The sequence below is a fragment of the Hipposideros armiger genome, unplaced genomic scaffold (assembly GCF_001890085.2).
Source record: "Hipposideros armiger isolate ML-2016 unplaced genomic scaffold, ASM189008v1 scaffold_254, whole genome shotgun sequence".
In the NCBI taxonomy this organism is placed as follows: domain Eukaryota; kingdom Metazoa; phylum Chordata; class Mammalia; order Chiroptera; family Hipposideridae; genus Hipposideros; species Hipposideros armiger.
The window spans coordinates 2,215,519-2,240,552 of NW_017731604.1; the positions used below are offsets into that span (position 1 = coordinate 2,215,519).

At 36.2% G+C, this 25,034-nt stretch overlaps 1 protein-coding gene across 1 annotated transcript in view; it reads left to right on the top strand.

Moving 5' to 3' along the window:
* The window catches only part of LOC109390085 (vascular endothelial growth factor receptor kdr-like), a 286,991-nt gene that overhangs the window by 231,630 nt on the left and 30,327 nt on the right, over positions 1–25,034 (top strand). The window contains exons 26-29 of the mRNA XM_019656126.1: positions 1,063–1,162; positions 2,658–2,763; positions 5,244–5,350; positions 19,078–19,159. Of these exons, the coding sequence (XP_019511671.1) occupies positions 1,063–1,162; positions 2,658–2,763; positions 5,244–5,350; positions 19,078–19,159 (395 nt within the window). The remainder of the gene's footprint in view (positions 1–1,062; positions 1,163–2,657; positions 2,764–5,243; positions 5,351–19,077; positions 19,160–25,034) is intronic.

Genomic DNA, 25,034 nt, shown 5'->3' on the forward strand with positions numbered 1-25,034 from the left:
AACCAAAGCTGTGTCTTTCTCCCAACACTAAATGTATGTAGTTCAATTGTTCATCTTTTTTTATTAGCTTTACCCTGGATTTCATCTTTGTTTTTTTTTCTTGTTTTTGTTGTTTGTTGCTGTTTTCTTTCTAACTCTAATTTTTTGTTTTGAACACCTGTAGGCCATTTTAAACACTTTTGGAGACTTAGGTGGAATACAAATTACTTACACTAAAAATTTTCTATGGATACTCAAACATTGCTTAAATGAAATTTTAGCTATATGTACACCATCTTGAATCTCAAAGACCTAGAAAATGTATTTTAGAGTTGTCAGAACTATTGAGTAAGGGTAACCAAATAAAAGTAATGACTTTGGCAATTTAGTTTATCCATGCACAGACAGGTATTCAAAGAGATCTGTGCTTTAATATTTTGTAATCCCTTAACCTACTTTAAACTGTGATTTGAACTTGGGAAATGTACTTTTCCTTTACTGTAAACCATTTTTTTAATTAAAATTTATGTTTATCAACTGGAAATTTACTCTCAGGCCTTATTTCTCTTTTGGGTTTGGATGCCACAAAGACTATATTTCCCAAGTTTGAGACAGATGTCCACACTGGCTGGAAGCCTGCTTCCTTCTTGTTCTTGAGGCCTGGATTACCACATAATGTCATAGATTAAAGTATGACATGAAAAGGGCATTCAGAGACTGCAAAAGAAGATATTTTTGGATTAAAAACAAAATTGCCCATCTTATATTGAAAGATGGGTTACATTCCAGCAAATCACAGGGAAATGGCTGAATATATTATTTAAAAGCATGAAATTATTGCCAAGTCAATGGAAACTCATCAGTAGGTTTTTAAAATCTCTACCTTCATCTCAAAGTACTTTGTATATGTGGTTTCTGGGAGAATCATTTATGTCAGATCTCTGAATTTTCAATGTAGATGGAAGTCTTATGTTGGACACTATGTAGATCTGGAAATTCTTTTAGGTTTCTGCCTTATAAGATCTTGATAGGTTGTTTATCTCATGAGAATGAATGAGATATATGGTATTTCTTATTTCCCAGGTGCCTCACCATACCCAGGAGTGCAAATAGATGAAGACTTCTGCCGTCAGCTGAAGGAGGGAACACGAATGAGAGCTCCTGAATATTCCACTCCTGAAATGTAAGTTATTTTTCAGGCTAAGGGACATCAGACTAAATTAATTTGGATAAAAGGCTCAAAGTAAGCATTGCCAATAACAGATGATAATACACAAAATCTTGTTCATTGCCAAAGCACTTCTTTTGCCCTTCTCAAATATACAGATATTCCTCAGAGTTACTGTAGGTTTAGTTCCAGATCCTCACAATAAAGCTAATATTGCAGAAATGCAAGTCATGCATTTTTTTATTTCCCAGTGTATACAAAAGCTATGTTTACACTATACTTTAATGTGTTAAGTGTGTGATAACATTATGTCTAAAAAACACAATGTACATATTTTAATTAAAAATATGTTATTGCTAAAAAATGCTAACCATTAACTGAGACTTCAGCAAGTTGTAATCTTTTTCTGCTGGAGTATTTTGCCTTGATGTTGATGAAAATGCAATATCTGTGAAGTGAAAAACAAAACAAAATGAGGTATGCCTGTCATAATTGAAAGATGATCTAAGAATCTAGAAATACAAATTTCATGTGAAGATGCATATACTGACATTTTTCATTGAATTCATAAATCGTAGAAGGTATTCATGTATTAGATGTAACCATAGCACTGGCTAGGTCCGTTCTAGCCTTAGATCCTGTACCTACAAGTTTGTTTCAAAACATTGAATAAAAATTACCATCCAGAATCTTGAGTTCCCAGGACAGCCTCTCTTGGGCTTCTGGCAGAGATATGGTCACACACATTACACCAAACTGGAGCCAAGTTCTTGGGATCTGTCTCTGGCTCAATAATTGTATCTACACAATTACAACAGGTGCTAAAAGCAGATTTGAAGACCTGTCACATCACAGAGATGTATAGATAAGTTAATGACTTCTAATTGTTTTAATAAACAGCAATTTCAGCAAGAAACTGTATTTATTACTTAGTTGATGGCTTATTGGCCAAAGTCATTGGAAAGAACAAGTTGAGGTTCCAGTATTGCTGCTTAAAATCTAAAACTGATGGCATTTTTACACCATTTTCCAAAGATGTATGAGGATATTTGAAGATCAAACTCCAATTATGTAAGCTTATAGATCATGAGGAGAGCCTAAAGTCCAAGAGTATTTGAAGCCACTTGACCTCATGAAAAATGAAGCAGTTTCCTCATTCACATCACTCTTGTACTGCCCAAGGAGCTTGGCAACAAACCTAAATGCTAGGTTGCTCTCCTTAAGGGCTTTCTAAATATTTGAGAGATAAAAGTGGACTAATTATGGATGATTATATGCATATATTTATGCATGCAGATCTGAAACAAGTGGTCATGAAGGGGACATAGAGGTAATGGACAGGTATGGATCAGGCAAACTTTTCAGAAACCTCACTCTATGGCCATAGCAGAGAATATGGGTTGGGGGTAATTGTGAAGATATGATTTGAGATGTCATCCATAGGAAATGTTAGAGAATCAATGGGAATGGGGAATGGAGACCCTCTTGGCATTTTTTTTTCAATCTTCAGCTACCAGACTATGCTTGACTGCTGGCACAGTGTGTGCACCCTGAGACCCAACTTCTCTGACCTGGTTGGGCGTCTTGGAGATCTCCTTCAGGCCAGCGTTCAACAGGTACCCATTACTTTTATTCTATCATTCAGCATCTTTTTAGTGTTGTGTACTAAATCACATTTCTTGGAGATGTGAACACTACAATGTTGGACTATGCCCATATTCAGTGCTCAGGGAGCTCACAATCTAGTTTGTGGGAATGTAAAGAAAATACTTATAATATAATAGGAAAAGTGAAATAAGAAAACAAAGAAAATAATAAGCCCCCACAGAGGATAGATGTGATTAGAGACAATCTCTGTTCTTCATTAAAATATTTATTGATCATGTGCCAAGTAGGGCACTGGGCACTGTTGATGTAAAGATAAAAAGACATGGTCCCTGACCTCAAGCAACACACAATCTAGTAGGGAAGCCAAATAAGAAAACCAAGGCTTGTAGCAGAGTATGATGAGTACCATGAAGGAGGGATACAAGAATCTTGAGAGATGAGCAGAAGTTAAACTATTGAAAAAGATCAAGAAGGATTCTAGGCAGAGGGAACAGCATTTTCTCTTTTTTTTCACTGTTTTCATTTTTTCCCATGTATTTCATGAGTGTCTGTTATGTAGCAAAACACAAACACAAAAATGTCACACCATACTCTCAAGCTTACAACCTAGTAAATATACAATGTATGTCTAGTAATCCAAAATTTAGATTAATGTTCATTTTCTTTGATAACCAATGTTAGAATTCTTTAAAGTATAACTTGGAAAGAGAACCTAAAATGAAAAAAAATTCAGAGAGTGAAATAAGTCATTTTTCCAATGTTGCAAATGTCAACCTTAGTTCTGAAAACAGTCTTGATGATATTTTGAGGAAGGTATACGGTTTCTCACCATTAAGTTCAATGTTAGGTGCAGTTTTTTTCGTAGATGTTCTTTATCATGTTGAGAATGTCCTCTTCTATTGCAAATTTGTTGAGATTTTTTTATTATGAAAGACTGTTGGATTTTGTCAAATACTTTTTCTATTTCAACTGATAAGATTATATGGTTTTTCTTTTTTAGCCTTTTGATATGGTGGACAATATCTTGATTGATTTTCCAGTGTTGATCCTGTATTTCATATCTGAAATACATCCTACTTTATATATATATTCTATTGTATATATGTACCACAATTTCTTTATCCGATTGTTTGTTGATGGGCAATCGGGGTGCTTCCATATCCATGGATACCTACAACCTCAAACAATCCACCTCTAAGATTCAAAGTACTTCAGGTATTTACAAGCTACTCACATTGCTTTGTAGCACTAAATATACAAGTTGAGGCAGGAAGCAGCTTTTGGAGATGTATGGTCAAACCGGATTTTCTCAGCATGTAAACTTGGTACATGTGTGACTCTGGGAAAGTCACATCCCCAGCTCTTTTAAGGCTCAGGTTTCTTACCTGGAAACATATAAAATGAGGATGTTGAATGATTTCCATCTGCCACCTCTCCCTGACTTTCTAGGGTCTAAAGCGATACAGCACTTGACTGTGGTGGTTTTATACTGGAGTAGCACAGTCTATTTCTCAGCAATGAGATCCAAAGCAGCACTTTGAATTCCATTTTTGCTCTATCAGATTGAGGGCAGGTGAAATACACAAGGCAGGATTGTTGCTTAGACTCAGGACTAAGAGCAGGGAGAAGACAGGGAAAAATGAGATAAATTATAGGTCAGGTTGTAAACTGAGACATTTATGGAAAAGCATATCACCTCCCCACATAACCATGATTTTAAAAATGACAATACACAGTAATTAAGAGAAATTATCTGGAACAGAATCCTGGCCTTACACTTGCTAACTTTATGACCTTGGGCATATTATTTAACCTTTCTATGCCTCAGTTTGCCCATCTGCAAAATGGGGGTACTAATAGTAGCTTTCTTCATAAGATGTGATCAGTAAATGAAAAAAAATAGATGTAAAGCACTTATTACAGAACCTGGTACATAGTAAGCAGTGATTAATACTGACCATTATTATTTGATCATGTTTTGAGTTTGGTTCTTAGATAATGGATTATGTATAGAAGGCTAAGGGGTAGATGATATAGTCAGACAACTCCAGAGGCAATGTGTAGCAGGAAAACCCATATTTTAATTGGGGAACCTATCCCCCAACACTTCCAGAGTTGTTAAGCTCAAATTTTGCCCTACCTTCACCCCGTGGAGGATTATTTATTTAAGAGGAGAGAGGGTAGAGGAGATTAAGAGAGAAGAAGGGAAAATCCCTTATAAAACATGTTTTATAAAGAACACCAAATCCACAAGTTGGTAAATACATCCTTATTAATCTGCCTCAATGGCACAAAAGATGTGGCTGAGAGCTAAACTTGTTAAGCAGGATTTTCAGGTAAATAGAAAAGTAGAGCAAACTTCTGAACTGTCCAGTAAAGGCCAGCAGCTCTTCTTATATAGCCAGATGCCACCAGGAAAGAAAATGGCAAATTCCAATTAGCATATCTGTCCCTTGGGAATGATAGACATATCTGTTTTCTCACACAGGATGGCAAAGACTACATACCCCTCAATGGCACTGGTGGAACACCCACATTCATGACCCTGGATCCTGTACAAGAAGCCGTAAGCAATAATATCACCATGGAGGCCAGGTGAGATCCAGTAGCTTCTGCTTCTTTGAGGTGATGGTTTAGAAAACTATTCACAAGCATAGTTGTCTAGAATCAGTAATTGTTTCGAAGGGGGGAGGAATTATATTTCTCCCTTCCCACTCTGAGTTCTGAACCAACTGAAACATAAATGATAGTGCCAGTTTAAGGTCTTCCTTTCAGCTTTATTGTTGAAATAAACTAGATTAGAGAAGTGGTTTACAGGTCCAATCAAATGGATTTAACACTCTCCTGGATTAGATTCACCCCAAATTACAGGGCTTTCTCTCAGGGAGAATACACTCTTTGCAAGGAAGAAAGTCCTAAAAAGAGGGAGGACTTGAGAAGAGCATGACAATTACTTCTCCTCACCAATCTGATAACTCACTTCCCATCTCACAGTAGGGGGGGGGTGTTTGAAAGATTGGGGAGGAGTGTGCCTCTTACAGATTGTCCTCCACATGAAAACGAGAGATGTTAAGATTAAGTGTTACTGCCAAAAGGGGACTATAAGAATGGTAGGTAGAGAGGGCCCAAGGGCAAATGAGGATAAATAAGTACAATTTAATTCACCTCAGGTGAACAATGAACACTTATTAAATAATTTTGTTTTCAACATTAGTGTTAGGCACATTTATTTTCAATAAGGCCACTCAAAATAACTGACAAACTACGAGGGAGATAAGGCATGCACAGTAATGAGCAAGTCTAGGTAGTTTTGTCAAGGGGGCAGAAATAAGTGATATGGATTGTCTTTTTTAATTTTTCAATTACAGTTGACACTCAATATTATATTAGTTTCAGGTGTACAGCATAATGGTTAGACATTTATATAACTTACGAAGTGATCCCCCCAATAAGTCTAGTACTCACCTGGCACCATACATACTTATTATAATATCATTGACTGTATTCCCTGTGCTGTACTTTACATCCCCATAACAATTTTGTAACTGCCAATTGGTATGGATTAAGTCTTGTGGGAGTTCAGAGAACAGAGAAATCAGTGTAGTCATCAAGCAGAGTAACCATTTACAGTTGTGTATAAGACAGAAGATGCTCAACTCAGGAGGCAAATGGGGACTGAATCCAGCTCATGTTCTGCTTAACAATCCCTGTGCTCTGACATAGCTCTGTCTGCCTAGGGGAAGAGACATCTTTCACAGATTTACTTTACCATTTGTTGAAGGTCAGGATGAGGGTTCTGTCAAAAGGTGGTATCTTTTACTAATCTACAAAAAATCTAGGGCAGTCTTGGCCTAAGGGGAAGATTCCTAGAGGAGCTGAGACTTAGAGTGAGCCCAAGTGTGAGCAACATTTGCACAATAGTTCCCCATATCCTATCCTATAGTCATTGGTTGAAAAATTTGTACAACTCCAATGATATTGTGCTGGACCTAGGTGTACTACAGCCCCATTACTAATCATATAAATCTTTTCTAAAAGGATTCATCTGCCAGAGTTTCCCATGTTTTAGACATCACCTGGTTCAGTGAAGTCTAGCCTGTTTTGCATTTGATTGGTTGGCATTTCTTTCTAACAGTTTAAGCATTTAATGAAGGATATAAGGCACAGTGTTCTACAGAGAGTGGACAATCATGGATTCATCCCAGCTGGAGTGTTAGGGAATGTATAGCACAGTCCTTTAAATTCCACCTTTCTCATAAGAATGGAGAGCCAAAAGCTATGAGGGGCAGAATTTTCCAGTCCATCTGGAGAAAACACTGAGAATTGAGTTCTGGTCCATGAGGCCTTGTCCAGTGGTTTATTCAGCACCCCCTCTTATTGTTTAACCACTGGCTAGGCCTATTATTTCCAACCCTATGATTTAATGATAGGAAGAAAGGAATGCATTCTCCACTTGGAGATTTTTCTTTAGGAGAGCTACATGAAGAAAGTCTTGGAGAGAATGGAATGCATTTTATCAAAGCAGCCCAGTCCTCAAGATGGATCATTAAGCCAGTGAAGCTGCTTCAGGACAGAATTCCTCTCTGGAAGCAAGAAGGTCACTGACATCAAAAACTCGCATTCTACTTTTCTGGAACCATTTTTTTTATTGCCACCTAGAGTACATCACCTATATGATGACATAGGAAAACCCAGCCTCTGTCTGCCTACAAATGTCAACAATTAGACACCTATCCACAAGGAAAAACAGTTCTTGGAGAAATCTGTTTGTGAAGTCTACTTCAGAAACTTCAGCAACATAATGGAAGAAAAAAACTGGAGAATAACCATATAAAAATGAAACCAAATCAGCTTTATTTTGCCTGCATCATCCCATCTCCCAAGCCAGTATTTCTCAGTGCCAAGATGGAACTTCCTACCTAGAAAAAATTTCTCTCATTGCAAAATGGACAGTGGAGTAAGTGACCCAATTCCCCAGTTTTTCAAGGCATTTTACCAAGGACTGGCTTCAGTTTCACCCAGAGACTACTAACAAAGATGGATGTATAGGAATAAGTAAGAAAAACAGGGGCTGCCAATATCAGCCATGCAATGGGAGTAACCACCGTACCCAGTCTCAGTAGATGTTACCGCTGAAGAAACCAAAAGCCAATACAGCTACTGTGGACCCCCTGCAGATTTAACCAGTTTTCACACCATAAGTATTCACATTTGCAAGATACCAGCTGCCTGAATATCTTTCAGCTCCCTCTTCCCCAGACCCTGCACCCCCACAAGAGACAGGGTCTCCATTGGCAGCCAGCCCAGCCCTCTGAAGCTGCATGAGTATAAGACCTAATCCTATACACTTGAATCTGTACCCTAGTAATGTGCACACGCTTGGGACTAGCCCCTTCAGCTGTGCACCTGCATGTCACTAGCCTGGTGCTGGTTGTCAGTCTCCATTGACATGCACCTTAGGGAGATCATACAGTGACAGGAGAAAATGTGCATGGCCAGGGATCCTGCAGCTATTTGAGGACTTGAATCCAGTCATGTCTCATGTCACTGGCTGGCACCAAGGGACTCACCTGCACCTAGCTGGTCTAGGTATGCACCTGTATGCCCCAGACCTGACTCCCAACACTGGTCTCCATTTGACATGCACCCATGGTGAGACCCAGCAGCCATGGTAGATCATGCCAACACCCAGGGCTCCTTCAGTGGCCAGCGTACCTGCACTTGCACTGGGGAGAGAAGAGATATGGATATCCACATTTATGAAGCTAATAAGTCACCTCAAAATTTCAACCCAAAATGATCTCTAAGACACATTGCGATAGAACTATCTAAAATCAAAGACAGAGGAATGATGTCATCAAGATGGTGACATAGGTCATTCCTGAATTTGCTTTCCCTCACAAGAACAACTAACAACTATTTGTGAACAAGACACCTCTGAGGGAATCCTAGAACACAGGAGTGTGGCTGGAGCATCCTCCTGCATCACAGAGACCAAGACAAGCTGTATTAGAAGGGTAAGAGGAATGGCTACACACTGACTGCATTGCCCCTCCCCAAGCCAGAGCATCACCAAGCAGAGAGGTCTCTCCTGGACCTGTGATTTATCCACTGGGGAAAGAGAGCCTAAGGGAACATCCAGCACCCCACCTACCCCACACACACACACACACACCACTGTGGATCACTTTGTGGAAGCCACTACTCTGGTCTTGCCAAATGGGAATTGTAAGAGAATTAGTGGTGCTCAATCAGTAGGAATCTGACTGTGGTAGAGAAGAGAGGAGGGGCTTGCAACAACCAGCACTTGGGTCTTAGAAGATTGAGTTTCTACCTACAGAGTCCAAGTAGTAGTCCCAACCAACAGATTTGCTCATCTGCAGAGCCAAGATGGTGGTGCAGGTCGACTCAGGAAATCTGCTGGATACAGGTCTGCTTGGTTTGTTTTATTGGAATTGGAGCCTGGTCTGCTTATGCCCAGGCAAGGGAGCTGAGTCATAGGTGCACATCCTATGGAGAGTGGCTTCCAGCCCCATCTAACCAGAAGAGCTGGCCAGAAAATCTGAAAACTTTGTAACCCAGCAGTGCTCAAGCCAACAGGCAGGCAGGCAGAGCTGATTGCCCCCCAAGCAAATAAAGTACTGGGAAAGGAGGGTTCCCCTGCTATGCGCAGGCAGGGGAATTAATTCATTGCCTCAACCACTACTAAGTGTAGCTCCCAGCTCCTCTCAACCAAAAATCCTATTCAAGAAAATATGGGAGTTGACTGAAGTGAGCCCTTCCTATTCTGCTTATGCAAGAGAGCTGATCATAGCTGTACCTGCTACAAATGTGGCTCCCAGTATGTTGGGAGAGAGGGGCTGGTGGGAACATTTGGAGGCTGTGTAGCCCAGCAACCTCAACCAGAGAGGCAGGGAGACAGAGCTGATAATCTGCAGAGAAAATCCAGTGGCTCTATTTGGCCAGGGATCTTGGGGAAAAGGTCAACTTGAGTCAAGACCATAAAACAACAGCCTTATCAACATTGGAACTGCTTCTCTTGCTACATTCAGGTAGGGAAACTATTCATAGCCCCACTCATTGCTTTATATGCCCTTCAGCCTGTCTGAAAAGGACCATAACCAGAGCACATGGGCACCTGCATAGCTCATCCAACTGCCCTACTTACAAATAGAATATAGCCCATGCCTTTCCCTATGTACAAAACAAACTAGTTCATATCACATGACCAAGGAACTCAGTGCCCACTCTTGCCTGATTCAGGTCCCCAAACAACGAGCCATGCAGGTCCTGAGCCCTGTCTTGCTGCCCTGCAAGGCCATGGAAACTAATTCATATCTCCACCTACTGCTGAGTATACTTACCAGTCCTGACCATACAGTAAACCTGACCAGAGAATCCAGGCAGTACTGAAGCCCATCCTACAGCACCACTTTAGCAAGGAATCAGGTCAACTGTCCTACCTAGCCATTCTCAGTCAGTGGAATACCCCCTTACCCCCCCAGCCTCAGAGTTCAAACAGTTGCCTTGCCAAAAAATAGACCCTAATAGCAGGCCCCTCGTGCCCAAGGACATTACCAGCAGATATGTCCAGTAACCCAAACTGAACTGACTGGTAAAGCACTGTCTCTGTCAAAGCAAACCTATAAACTCTGAAAGAGAAGCCTGCTTACATTAGAAAACAAATCAAGAAAAATCAGGTAAATGTGAACCACCAAAGGAAACTAAGAAATCTCCAATAACTCCCTTAAAGAAATGGAGATCTATGGGGCTGTTAGACAATAAGTTCAGAATAATCCTCTTAAAGAAGTTTAGTGAACTATATAAGTACTCACAAAAAACTAAATGAAATTAGGAAAACAATGTAAAAACAAAATGAGAAGTTCAACAAAAAAAGGAACCCTCCAAAAAAATGAACAGAAATCCTAGAGCTGAAAAATGCAATGATTAACCTGAAGAATTCAATAGAAAGCTTTAAAAGCAGACTCAGCCATTCAGAAAAGAAAATCAATGACCCAGAAGATAAGACATTTGAAATTACCCAGAGGACAGAAAAAAATAAAATAAAATAAAGAGTGAAGATAACCAATGGGACTTATGAGACACAATGAAAGAAAACAATACTCACATTGTCAGAATTCCAGAAAAAGAAAAGAAAGAGAAAGGAGCAGAAAGTATATGTAAAACCATAATGACTGAAACCCACCCACGTTTATAACAGTATTATTTACAATAACCAAGACATGGAAACAACCTAGGTGCACATCAATGGATAAATGGATAAGGAAGTTGAGATATATATATATATATATATATATATATANATATATATATATATATATATATATATATATATATATATATATATATATATATATATATATATATATATATATATATAAAATGGAATATTGTTCAGCCATTAAATAAGGAAATCCTGCTATTTGTGACAAAAAAGGGAATTCCCATAAGGCTGTCAGTGAATTTTTTTTAGCACAGATCTTGTAAGACTGAAGGGAATGAGATGATATATTTAAATGCTGAAAGAAAAATCTGCTAACCAAGAATAGTTTACCTGGAAAAGTTGCCCGTTGTCCTTCAGAAATGAAGGAGAGGTAAAAACTTTTCAAAACAAACAAAAACTGAGGGAGGTCATCATCACTGGACCTGCCTTACAAGAAATGATAACAGGAATTCTTCAAGCTGCAATGAAAGGACACTAATTAATAATATGAAAACACATGCAAATATAGAACAGACTGGTAAAGGTAAGCATGTAGTCAGATTCAGAATACTCTAATACTGTAATATGGTGGTGTTTTAACCACTTAACTCTAGTATAAAGGATAAAGGACAGAATAATTAAAAATAACTATAGCCATAATAATTTGTTAATGCAAACACAATATAAAATTATGTAAATTGTGTCATCATAAACATAATGTGTAGGGGTAAAAGTGTAGAGTTTTATATGTGATCAAAATCAAGTTGTTAGCAACTTAAAATAGACTGCTATATCTATAAGATATTTCAAGGAATTCTTAGGGTAACCACAAAACCAAAAACTTTAGTAGATGCACAAAGATAAAAAGGAGGGAATCAAACATACCACTATGGAAAATCATCAGTTCACAAAAGACAGCAATAAAGGAAGAAAGGAACAATGTGCCTACAAAACAGCCAGAAAAACAATAAACAGGATGACAGTGGTAAGTCCTTACCTACCAATAATTTCTGAAAATAGAAATGGATAAAATTATCCAATCAAATGGCACAGAGTGGCTGAATGTATTTTTTAAAAAACTAACTATATGCTGCTACCTACAAGAGACTCACTTCAGCTTCAAGAATACATATAAGTTCAAATGAATCAATGGAAAAATATATTCCAGGTAAATGGAAACCAAAAGAGAGAAGGGGTAGCCATATTTATCTCAGACAAATTAGACTTTAATCCAAAAACTGGAACAAGACACTAAGAAAGTCATTATATAATGATAAAGTGGTCAATTTTCAAGAGAATATAAAAATTGTAAATATATATGTACCTAATGTTGGATTATATAAATATATTAAGCAAATACTAAGAGATATGAAGAGAGCAATGACAAAAACACAGTAATAGTAAGGGACATCAATAAGGAAACATGGCACTTCTATACTTTAGATCAAATGGACCTAACTGACACATATAGACCATTTATTCCAACAGCATCAAATTACACATTCTTCTCAAGCACAAAGAGAACATTCTCCATATAGACAATATGTTCAATCATCAAACAAGTCTTAGAAAATATAAGAAGACTGAAATCATATCAACTATTTTTTCCAACCATGATGGTATAAAACTCAAAATTAACAGGAGGATAATTGGAATATTCGCACATGTGTGGAAACTAGAAAAAATACACATCTGAAAATTAATGATTCAAAGAATAATTTAAAATGGAAATCAAAAATCATCTTAAGACAATTAAAAATGGAAACACACACAACAAAACTTATGGGGTGCAGCAAAAGCAGTGCTAAGAAGAAAATTTACAGTAATCAATGCCAACATTAAGAAAAAAGAAAAATGTCAAATAAACAACCTGAGTTTGTATCTTAAGGATCTAGAAAATCATGTAAAAAGTAAGTCAAACTTAGCAGGAGAAAGACATAAATAACATCAGAGCAGATAAATTAAATAGAGAATAGATAAGCTATTGAAAAGGTGAACCAAATTAAGTTGCTTTTTTAAGATAAAATTGACAAACTTTAGCTAGATATACGAAGAAAAATGAGACTTAAATAAGTAAAATTATAAATAAAAGAAGAGATGTAACAAAGGATACCACAGAAATACAAAGGTTCATAAGAGATTATTATGAACAATTAATTATACACCAAGACATTGGACAACCTGGAAAAGTGGACAAATTCCTAGAAATATGCAACTTACCAAGTCTGGATCATGAAGAAATAGAAAATGTGAACTGACAAATAAAAAGTAAGGAGATTGAAACAGTAATCAAAATCTCCTAACAAAGAAAGTCTCAGTACCAGATGGTTTCCCTGGTGAATTCTAACAAACATTAAAGAAGAATTAATGCCAATTTTTCTCAAACTTTTCTAAAAAAATGAAGAGGAAGGAACACTTCCAAACACATTTTACAATTCCAGCGTTACCCTGATACAAAAGCCAGATTAGGGCACTGCAAGAAAACAAAACAAAATAAAGCAAAACTGTAGGCCAATATCCCTGATGAATATAGATGCAAAAACTCAAAAAATACTAGCAACCCAAATTCAACAGCTGTAAATGTATCATACACCTTGATGAAATGGAATTTATTCATGGGATAAGCAATGGTTCCACATATACTAATAAGTAAATAAATAAAATTAATAGAATTAAATACAAAATACATATGATATTGGTGATCAACACAAAAAAAATCATGTGACAAAATTCAACATCCATTCATAAAAATTCTCAACAAATCCGTGTAGAAAGAACAAACTTCAACATAAAAAGTCCATGTGTGACAAACCCAAAGCTAACAAGGTACTCAGTGGAGAAAGTTTGAAAGCTTTTTCCCATAGATAAGGAGCAAGACAAGGGAGCCCATTCCCACCACTACTTTCCAACATAGTACTGTAAGCCCTAGCTAGGTCAACTAGGCAAAAAAAGTAATAAAAGGAATTAATTTAGAAAGGGACAAGTAAAATTGTTTCTGTTTGCTGATGATATGATTTTGTAAACAGAAAATCCTAACGTGTCTATGGAAAAACTGCCCCAGCTAATAAATTCATTAAAGTTTCAGGATACATAATGAATATACAAAAATCAGTTGCCTTTCCATACACCAACAATAAACTATCTGAAAGAAATAAAGCAATACCTTTTATAAATACAAAAAGCTTTAAAATTGGAATAAATTTAACTAAGCAAGTTAAAGATATATATGCAAAACCATCTTTTCTGTGGTATCCATGGTAACCTCTCCTCTTTAATTTCTGATTTTGTTTATTTGTGTCTTTTCTCTTTTTATTTTAGTGAGATAAGCCAAGGGTTTGTCACTTTTATGGATCTTAAGATTATTATGCTAAGCAAAATAAGTCAGACAGAAAAAAGTCAAGAGCCATATGACTTCACTCATATGTGGGATATAAACTGAAAGCAACAAAGGAACAAGACAAACAAAGAAACAAAAACTCATAGAAACAGACAAGAGTTTGCTGGTTACCAGAGGGTAAGGGGGGAGAGAGGTGGTAGAGGAAGGTAAATGGGGTCAAATATATGGTGATGGAAGGAGAACTAACTGTGGGTGGTGAGCACACAATGTGCTATATAGATGATGTATTATAGAACTAGATACTTGAAACCTGTGTAATTTTACTAACCATTGTCACCCCAATAAATTTAATTTTTAAAAATTCAAAAAACATATAAGGAAAACCATAAGACATCAATCAAGGAAATAAAAGAAGACAGAAATAAATGGAAAGATACCCTGTGTTCATGGATTAGAAGAATTAATACTGTTAAAATGTCTATCCTAACCAAAGTCATCTATTAATCCAATGCAATAGCCATCAAAATCCAATGGCATTTTTTTTAAAGTAGGAAAAGCAATCCTAAAATTTTCATGGAACAACAAAAGACCCCAAATAGTCAAAGCAACCTTTAGAAAGAAAATCAAAGGCAGAGGCATAATACTTTTGATTTCAACTATATTACAAAGCTATAGTAATGGTACTGGCATAAGAAACAGACATATAGACCAATGGAACAGAATCGAGAGACCAGACATAAATCCACACGTATATAGTCAACTAATATTTGACAAGGGAGCCAAGAATACTCAATGGGGACAGGATAATCTCTTCAATAGATAGTTTGGGGAAAACTGGATATATACATGCAAAAGAATAAAATTGAGCCTCTATCTTATACCACTCACAATAATTATCTCAAAGTGAATTAAGGACTTAACCATAAGACATGAAACCATAAAACTCCCAGAAGAAAACAGGAATAAACTTCTAGACATTGATCTTGTCAATGATTTATTGGCTCTGACACTAAAAGCACGGGCTATAAAATCAGAAATGAACAAGTTGAACTATATCAAACTTCAGAGCTTTTGCACAGCAAAAGAAACAACAAAATGAAAAGTCAACCTATAGAATAGGAAAAAACATTTGAAAACCACTTCTTGGTATATATACAAAGGAAATGAAATCACTAACATGAAGAGATACTTGTACTCCCGTGTTTATTGCAGCATTATTCACAGTACCATAGACAGGGAAATAGCCCCAGTGTCCATGATGGATGAATGTAGAAAGATAACGTGGTGTATATAAATACAGTGAAATATTTTTCAGCCATCAAAAGTTAGTACACCCTGCCTTTGCAATAACATTAGATGGACCTTGAGGGCATTACGCTAAGTGAAATAAGTCAGAGAAAGACAAGTAGTGTAGGATCTCATTTATATGTAGAATCTAAAAACGTTGAACCCATAGAAAAGAGTAGAATGGTCATTGCCAGGGGCTGAGGGTTGGAAGAAATGGGGAAGTGTTGGTCAAAGGGTACAAACTTTTGGTTGTAAGATGAATAAGTTCCAGGCCTCTAATGTACAACATGGTGACTATAGTTAAGAATGCTGTATCGTATATTTGAAATTTGCTGTGAAAGTAGAGCTTTATATTCTCACCATAACAACAAAATGGTAATAACATGAGATGAAGGATGTGTTAACTAACCTTATTATGGTAAACAGTTCACAATATATATGTATATCAAATAATCACATTATACACCTTAAACTTATACATTGTTATATGTCCATTATATTTAAATAGATAGGAAAAAAATTTTCCAAATCATTATCCAGATGACCCATGTCCTTGCTCAGCAGCCACCATTTGGTGAAACTGTCCATGTTTAGGCCCGGTTACCCTGGACCACTCCACAAAATTTCTCTTAACAGATTTTATATCAGCTAAGGAGACTCTGTCAGGAACTGTAACAGCAATACTAAGGGCTAACATTTATCAAGTATTTACTAATTTCCAGACATTACTAAAATTATCTTACATGTATTTACTAATGTACTGTTCATTATACTTTAATCACTGTTATTATCTGTTTTATAGATGAGGAAATTAAGACACAGAGAGGCTAAGTAATGAGTCAAGCATCTCAAAGCAGGAATCAAACCCAAGCAAAATGGTCCCAGAGTCCATTATCTTATCTGTTATTCTATACTGCCTGTAAAATGCCAGAATTGTCTTCCCCTTTCTCTGGTGCATTTTCCTCAAGATCTTTAAACAGTGGAAACAATTATGGGGTATTTTGGAACCAATGGAAACATCTGAGAGACAGACAGTGAGAGAGAACTAACTCTTATGCTTGTATATTTTTCAGCTATGTCTAAAGCACTTTCGTATCTGCTTCCACAATAGACCTTACAAGTATCCTAGGAGCCATGCAGGTTAGATCTAACCATATCTGTCAGAAAGTAAACTTGAGGCTCTGAGCTGAGACTATTACCCAGTCTTACAATTCTCAGCTTAAGACTATTTTCCCCTCCAATGTCACACTGACTCAAAACTAAATTGTGTCCAGAAGGGAAAGTTTTATGCAATTAGCATATGTTTCTTATTCCAGTCTTTATTTTGTTATACTTGCCATGGAGTGTGAATAAACAAATAACAAGTTTGGCCTTTTCATGAAGTTGATACTTTCATCATTGACCCCTCAAAATAGTTTTAGGTTTGTCCAAGTCATCTATAATTTGCAACTATAATTGGCTCACCTGGTTTTAGGGCTGATACCCTCAGTTAAGAGGTCCAGAAAAAAAGGAGGATGGAAAAAATATACTTGACTTTTTTACAAGTATCAATGAAAGGGAAGTCAAAGCAATACACTAGCTCAGAATCAATGATTTTCACCCTATTGGAGAGGTTTGTTTGTTTTGTTCTGTTTTTTTCCTATAAGGATGCCCTGAGACATATAAGAATGTCCTAGTCAGAGTAACACTAAAGTAGAAGAAAGTATTTAGGGAAAGGAAGTACTTTGAACTGTGGAACAAAGCTACTATATTTGCTGAAAGTTTTCTCAGTGATTTTCCTTGGATCTATACAATTTCAGAGCTTTGATGGTTTTGGGAGGCAAAAGGGAAGTGAGTTCTGCTTTAGGAGTCAGGAGACCTTGATTCTGATTTACTACATAACCTTAAGCAACTCCCTTCCCATCTCTGGAACATGGTTTTCCTGTCAAGCAACATGAGGGAATTGGTCTAGGTCAGTGGTTCTAAACTTCAGTGTGCATTAGAATCATCTGAAGGGCTTGCTACAACACAGATTTCTGGGCCCCACCAAAGAAATTGTGATTTAATAGGTCTGGGAGTGTATTGGAGAGTCATACTTTTTTTTTTTGTTTTTTTTTAAAGATTTTATTGGGGAGTCAGGGGAAGGGGAACAGACAAGTTGCTGTTGTTTTTGTTCTTCAGTCTACTTGTGGAGGATGTTGCTTCACTGGCCCAAGTTGGCACCATCATTGCGCTCTTCCTGGGCAAGGCAGATCAGTCGCCGGCTTCTGGACAGCCACTCACGGCAGCTGCTGGCCACTCACGCTGGCTGCCGGCTACACATTGGTAGCTTAGGGCAGCCCACTGCAGCAGGGGACTGCAGCACACGCCATTGCCGGCGACCCACAGCAGCCCAGCTCCATTTCAAGCTGTTGTTCAGCATCTTAGCTGTAGAGGGCAGTGTCACTGGCCCTCATATGTGGGATCCGAACCAGGGCCCTCTGGCATCCCAAGTCAGTTCTTAACCAACGCGCGACTCGGCCGGCCCAAGACTCATAAATTTTTAACAAGTTCCCAGATGATACGGTTCTTCTGGTCCATGGATCATACTTTTCCTTTTAAGTTTTTATTTTTCAATTATAGTTAATATTCAATATTATATTAGTTTCAGGTGTACAGCATAGTGGTTAGACATTTATATAACTACCCACCTGGCACCATGCATAGTTATTATAATATTATTATCGTAAATTATATAAATGTCTAACATGTATGTTGTATGCCTGTGCACCTGAAACTAATCTAAAATAATATTGAATGACAACTGTAATTGAAAAAAAAATTAAAAGAAGTACAAATTGGCAGTTACAAAATAGTCACAGAGATATAAAGTCCATGGACTATACTTTGAAAACCACTTGTCTAAATTACTTCAAAGGGCCTCAGTGCTCTAGAGTCCTAAGTGAGCACACTTGTACCAATGGTTCCTTAACCTCTTTTCAGTCATGGGGTACGTTTTGGCATCTAATGAAAGCTATGGACTCTCTCCCTAAAATATGTGCAGACATAATATTATGTATAATTTAAGGAGGTTTATGAGGGCTTTATCTTTGTATACTTGGTTATAGGCCCTCCAGATTAAAAACTCTAGATTATGAACAACCCTCTTCCCATTTTACAAATGAGGAATCTGAATCTCTAAAGCCTGGGTGGTGACTTGCTGACAGTTATAAGACTATTAATTTGAAGATTCAAGAATCAAGCTTAGGAGTCTTAGAATTATTATGAGCTAATTTGGGAATGTCACACTGCCTCAAGTTTCATTGATAGAGTCACAGCCTTTTCCCATGGACGTTGTCAGAAGATTTTCCAAAGAGCTAAAACATATTCTTTCTAAAAACCAAGGGAGAGGCCAAAATGTCTAAATATCTGAAAGTGATTGTCGCATAAGAAGCAGCAATCAGAGAAGAGAGAAAAGAGGACCTCATGCTAAACTCTTCTTTTTTTCCATAACAGCATTGAACCCCAGAAGGATCAACTGATTGGGTCATTTGATGAGATGAAGATGCCCAAGGAAAATGAGGAAGCTGTACTTGAGGTTAGTATTGTTTGATTTCTCCATAGGTCCAAGTGGCAAGATATCTGGCATTTCCTTTGTAAAGCATTCTCTAATGTCACTGACATACCCTTTGGGGTTGACCCAAGAGATACAGCCCACATTGCTGTCAAGAATAAATAAGAGATGAACTGGTAAGAGAAAGTGAGAATAAGAATGGTTGTAAAGGCCCTTGGAAAGTACTTAATCCAATCACCCATTTAACAGAGAAAAACTGAGGACCTGATGGGTGATGTGACTTACAGAAGGTCACAGGGCTAGTGGTAGATGTGTAAAAACTCAAATTCATGCCTTTATGACTTCATAAAAAGCTTATTACATTAAAAATGATGAACTGGAAAAATACGTCAGGATTTTAAATCCCAAAATAAAATTAAATGAATACATTTTCCCAGTAGAATCATTAACACGAAGCACTTGGAAGAGTACCTTGCAAAATGTAAATGTCAGATATTATTATTATCACTGAAAGACAAATCTATGGCTGCTGCCTTAGCCAAATGGATACTACTTTTAAAATCTAGCCACTGAGTCTGGCAGAAGTCCTTGATCACAGAAATCTGGAATTCTTCCTTTTGAAAACCTTCCAAGACAAAATTAATTCTACACAATGACCTAGGACAGTAGTTCAGCACATAAAGTGTTCCAATATAATAACCGTGGATTATGTTCCAAACTGACCCCAGTACCTTTCATCATATGGTGCTGATCTAGGATATCACTGCAGCATTTCCTCAAACCTACATCAAAAAAAGTAACTCAAATAATCTTACAGCCCTTCTTCTTTGTCCTTCTTTATCCCTATCCACTAATAATGCCTGCTAAATCTGTGGGAATGTATTTAATGGGCACTTTGCTACATCTGGCATTCCAAAGCCAATCAATAATAGGACAACTAAACAGAATATCAACATGGAAACAGAAGACTTGACCACTACAAACCACCTACAACTAATAGGCATCTATAGACCATTTCACGTGACAACAGCAAAATACACTTCTGGAGTACACATAAAACATTATAGGGCCATGAAAGAAGCAACTGCTAACTTAAAGGACTTTAAACCATGCAAAATATGTTATTAAACAACAGTAGAATGAAATTAGAAATCAACAATAGAAGGAAATTTTGAAAATTCAAAAATGTATGGAAATTAAACAACACATCATTAAACCGATGAGTCAAAGAAAAAATTTTATATTATAAAATATATTGAGATGAGCACAAATAAAACTTAAAATATCAAAATGTATGAGATATAGACAAAGCAGTGCTTAGAGGAAAAATTATAGTTATAAATGTCTTTATTAAAAATTATAAATCAATAACCTAGCCTTCTACATTAAGAAACTAGAAAAGGAAGGAAAAAATAATTTCAAAGCATGCAGAAGGAAGGAATAATAAAGATCAGAGTAAAAATAAATGAAATAAAGAAAAATAGTCTCAGAGATATAGAGGAAAAACTGCTGATTGCTAGATGGGAGGAGGTGGGGATAAAGGAAGAAGGGGAGGGGATTAGATAGCGTAAATTGGTTAACTACAATATTGCCATGAGGATATGAAAGTCAGCTTGGGGAATATAATCAATAATGATTTAAAGGTTTTGTAGGTTGTCAGATGGGCACATGTCTTATTAGAGAGACCACTTCATGGACAGTGTAGATGCTTGACCACTGCACTGTACAGCTGAAGGGGAAGCTGAGTAATATTGTATGTCAACTATAATTTAATATATGTATAGTCACAGGATGTGGAGTTCAGCATAGGGAATAGAGTCAATGGAATTGTAATAGATACATATGAGGTCAGAGGGGCAATAGATTGGGGGAGGAGGGTTATAACTCTGTGAAGGGTGAAATGTCTAACTATTACATTGATTTGTACACCTGAAACTAATAAAGTAATAAAAAAAAGAAACTGGAAAAAATAAATGAAATAAAGAGGAGATAAACGACAAGGAAAATGAACAAATCCAAAAATTGGTAATTTGAAAAAAGCAAGAAAATAAACTTCTAGCCTAGTCTGACCAAAAGAGAAAAAAAGAATATGTTCAAGTTACTAGAGTCAGGAATGAAGGAGGGGACATTACTACTGACTTTACATAAATAAAAAGGCTTATAATGGAATCTTATAAGTAAGTGTATGTCAAAAAATTAGGTAGTATGAAAATGGACAAATTCCCAAAAGACACAAATTACCAAAATTGACACAAAAAGAAATAGACAATGTGAATAGACCTATAACAAATATCGAGATTGAATTAGTAGTCAAAAAAGCCCAAACATTAAAAATCCAAGGACCATATGGTTTCAGTGTTGAATTCTCCTAAACATTTAAAGAAGATTAATATTAAGCCTTTACAAATCCTTCTAAAAATAGAAGCAAAAGAAACACTTTCCCACTCATTCTATAAGACTAGCATTACTCTGATATCAAAGTGAAACAAAAACATCAGAAAAAATACAATACAACCATTATTTCTTGTAAATATAAATGCAAAAGTTCTCAACAAAATACTAAAAAAACATCCTGCAGCATATAAAAAGATGATGCACTCAACTCAGTAGGATCTATCCCAGAAATTCAAATTTGGTTCAACATACAAGAATTAATGTAATGTACCATATTAATACAATAAGTTTTTTAAAAGATCATCTCAATAGACACAGAAAAAATCATTTGACAAATTCCCACACCATTTTATAATAAAACACAAGAAACTAGAAATGTAAAGGAATTAATGTGATAAACAGTGTTAATGAAAACCTCAGAGCTAAAAGACTGAAAGTTTTTCCCCTTAGAACAGAAACAAGACAAAGATGTCCACTCTTGCCACATCTATGAAAATTATACTGGAGGTTCTAGGCAGGAGAAAAAAAAGGTATAGGGATTAGAAAGGAATAAGTAAAACTATATGTATTTGCAGATAGCGAGATATGTATATCTTGCTTGATTATATATATATATATATGTGTGTGTGTGTGTGTGTGTGTGTGTGTGTGTATTTATAGATACACAGCTATATAAAGCACCCATAAAAACAAGTAGACCTAATAAATAAATTCAGCAAAGCTGCTTTAGGTTACAAGATCAACACATAAAAATAAATCAGTTTATTTCTATACACTAGTGATAAAAAACCAAAAAAGAAATTAAGAAAATAACTCCATTTACAAAAGCATCAAAAAGAATAAAATATTATTTTTAAGGAATAAATTTAACCCAGTATATGCAAGACGTAGACTTTGACAAGAACAAAACATTGTTGAAAGAAATTAAAGAAGACATGTTAATAGGAAGATATCCTGTGTTTATAGACTGAAAAACTTAATTTTGTTAAGATGTCAGTACTACGCAAAGTAATCTACAGATTTAATGCAATACCTAGGAAAATTCCAATAGCTTTTTTTTTTCTTTTTGTGAAATGGAAAAGCCAGGTCTGAAATTCATGTGGAATTGCAGGGACCCAAATAACCCAAACAATCTTGAAAAAGAACAAAGTTGGAGGACTCAAATTTCGTAATTTGAAATCTTACTACAAAGCTACAATCATTAAATCAGAGTGGTACTGGCATAAGGATAGGCATGTAGATCAATGGATAGAATTGAGAGACTCAATAAATTGAGTCAATTGATTTCAACCTCTATAGTCAATTGATTTCAAAAAAAGTGCTAACACCATTCAATAAGGGAAAGATGTAAATTTTTTTCTACAAATAGTGCTGTGAAAACTGGTTATCCACATGCAAAATAATGAAGTCAAACCTGTATTATACATCATGTATGCAATTAACTCAAAGTAGACTAAAATCTTCAATGTAAGAGATAAAATATTGAAATTGTAGAAAAATAGTCATAAATCTGTGTTACTTTGGATGAGGTGATGATTATTTAGATGTGAAATCAAAAGCACAAGCAACCAAACAAAAAAATAAATTAAACTTCATCAAAATTAAAACTTTTGTTCTTCAAAGAACACTATCAAGAAAGTCTAACAACAACCTACAGAATGAGAGAAAGTATTTGCAAATCATATATATGATAAGGGATTATAATTTAGAATATAGAAATCACTCTTAAAAGTAAACAATAAAAAGACAAATAACCCAATTAAAAAATAGGCAGAGGATCTGAATATTTTTCTCCAAGGAAGGTATACCAATGGCCAATAAACACAAGGAAGTATGCTAAATCTCAGTAGTCATTAGTAAAATGCAAATTAAACCCACAGTGAGATACCACCTCACACTCAAAAGGTGGTTGTTAAAAAAAACAACACAGACTATAACAAGGATTGGTGAGGATGAAGAGAAATTGTAACATTCATACATTGCTGGTGGGAATATAAAAGGATACAGCCATTTTGGAAAATTTTTCATCAGTTTCTGAAAATGTTAAACATAGAGTCACCATATGACCTAGTAATTTCACTCTTAAGTATATACCCTATAGAATTGAAAACGTATCCACCCAAAATCTTGTACACAAATGTTTATAGAAGCCTTATTAATAATAGCTAAAAAGTGGAAGCAACTGAAATGCCTATCAACTGATTAAAAAAATAACCAAATATGGAACTTTATTCAGTCATGAAAAGGAATGATACATGCTACTGACACATGCTACAATATGAATGAAACTTTAAAACGTTATGCTGGCGCCAGCCGAGTGGCTCAGTTGGTTAAGTTGGCTTGGGAGCACGAGCTCTGAGCAGCAGGGCCACCAGTTCAGTTCCCACATGGGCCAGTGACGCTTTGCTCTCTACAGCTAAGATTGTGAACAACAGCTCGACCTGGAGCTGGGTTGCCATGAGTGATCAGTGACGACATAGGCTGCAGCCCCTGCTGCAGTGGGCTGCATTAGGCTGCCATGAGCTACCGTGAGTGACCGGCAGCCAGCATGAGCAGCCATCCAATGGCCAGCGACCGACTGCTTCAGCCGGGAAGAGCGCAATGATCATAATACCAACATGGACCAGTGAAGTGGCATCCTCCACAAATAGACTGAAGAACAAAAGGACAACAACTTGTCTGTTCCTCTTCCCCAATTCTCCAATGCTGTTCCCCTCCTCTGATTCCCCAATACAATCTTTTAAAAAACCAACCAAATGAACAAAAAAACGTTATGCTGAATGAAAGAAGAAAGTCACATAAAGCCGAATACATATTATATGATTTCATTTATATGCATTTTCCAGAATAAGCAAATCTATAGAGGCATAAAGTGGATTGGTGGTTGCCTAGGGCCTAGAGGATTTCCAGAAATGGAAGGGACAACTAATGTTTGTCCCTTCATTTTGAGGTGATGAAACTGTTCTAAAATTTATTGTGGTAAATACTTGCATAAATCTCAATACAGTATAGCCCTTTGAATTTTACACATTTTTCTAGTTTATTGAGATATGATTAACATACAGCACTGTATTCATTTAAACTGTACAGAATAATGACATGACATACATACTTTATAAAATGATTACACAGTAAGCTTTGTTAACATCTAATATCTCATGTAGATACAGGAAAAGAAAACATGTTTTTATCCTTGTGATGAGAACTCTTAGGATTTACACTCTTAACAACTTTCATATACCCCAGTGTTAAATATAGCCATCATGTCGTATATCTCTTTTTTATGATATTTTTTAGATTCCACATATAAGTAAGAACATAAAGTATTGGTATTTCTCTGTCTGATGTATTTTACTTAACATAAGGTCCTTCAAGTAATTTCCATGTTGCAAAAGGTAGCATTTCCTTCATTTTTATGGCTGAATAATAATATTAATGTAATATAATTTAGTTTATATATATATATATATATATATATATATATATATGTGTGTGTGTGTGTGTG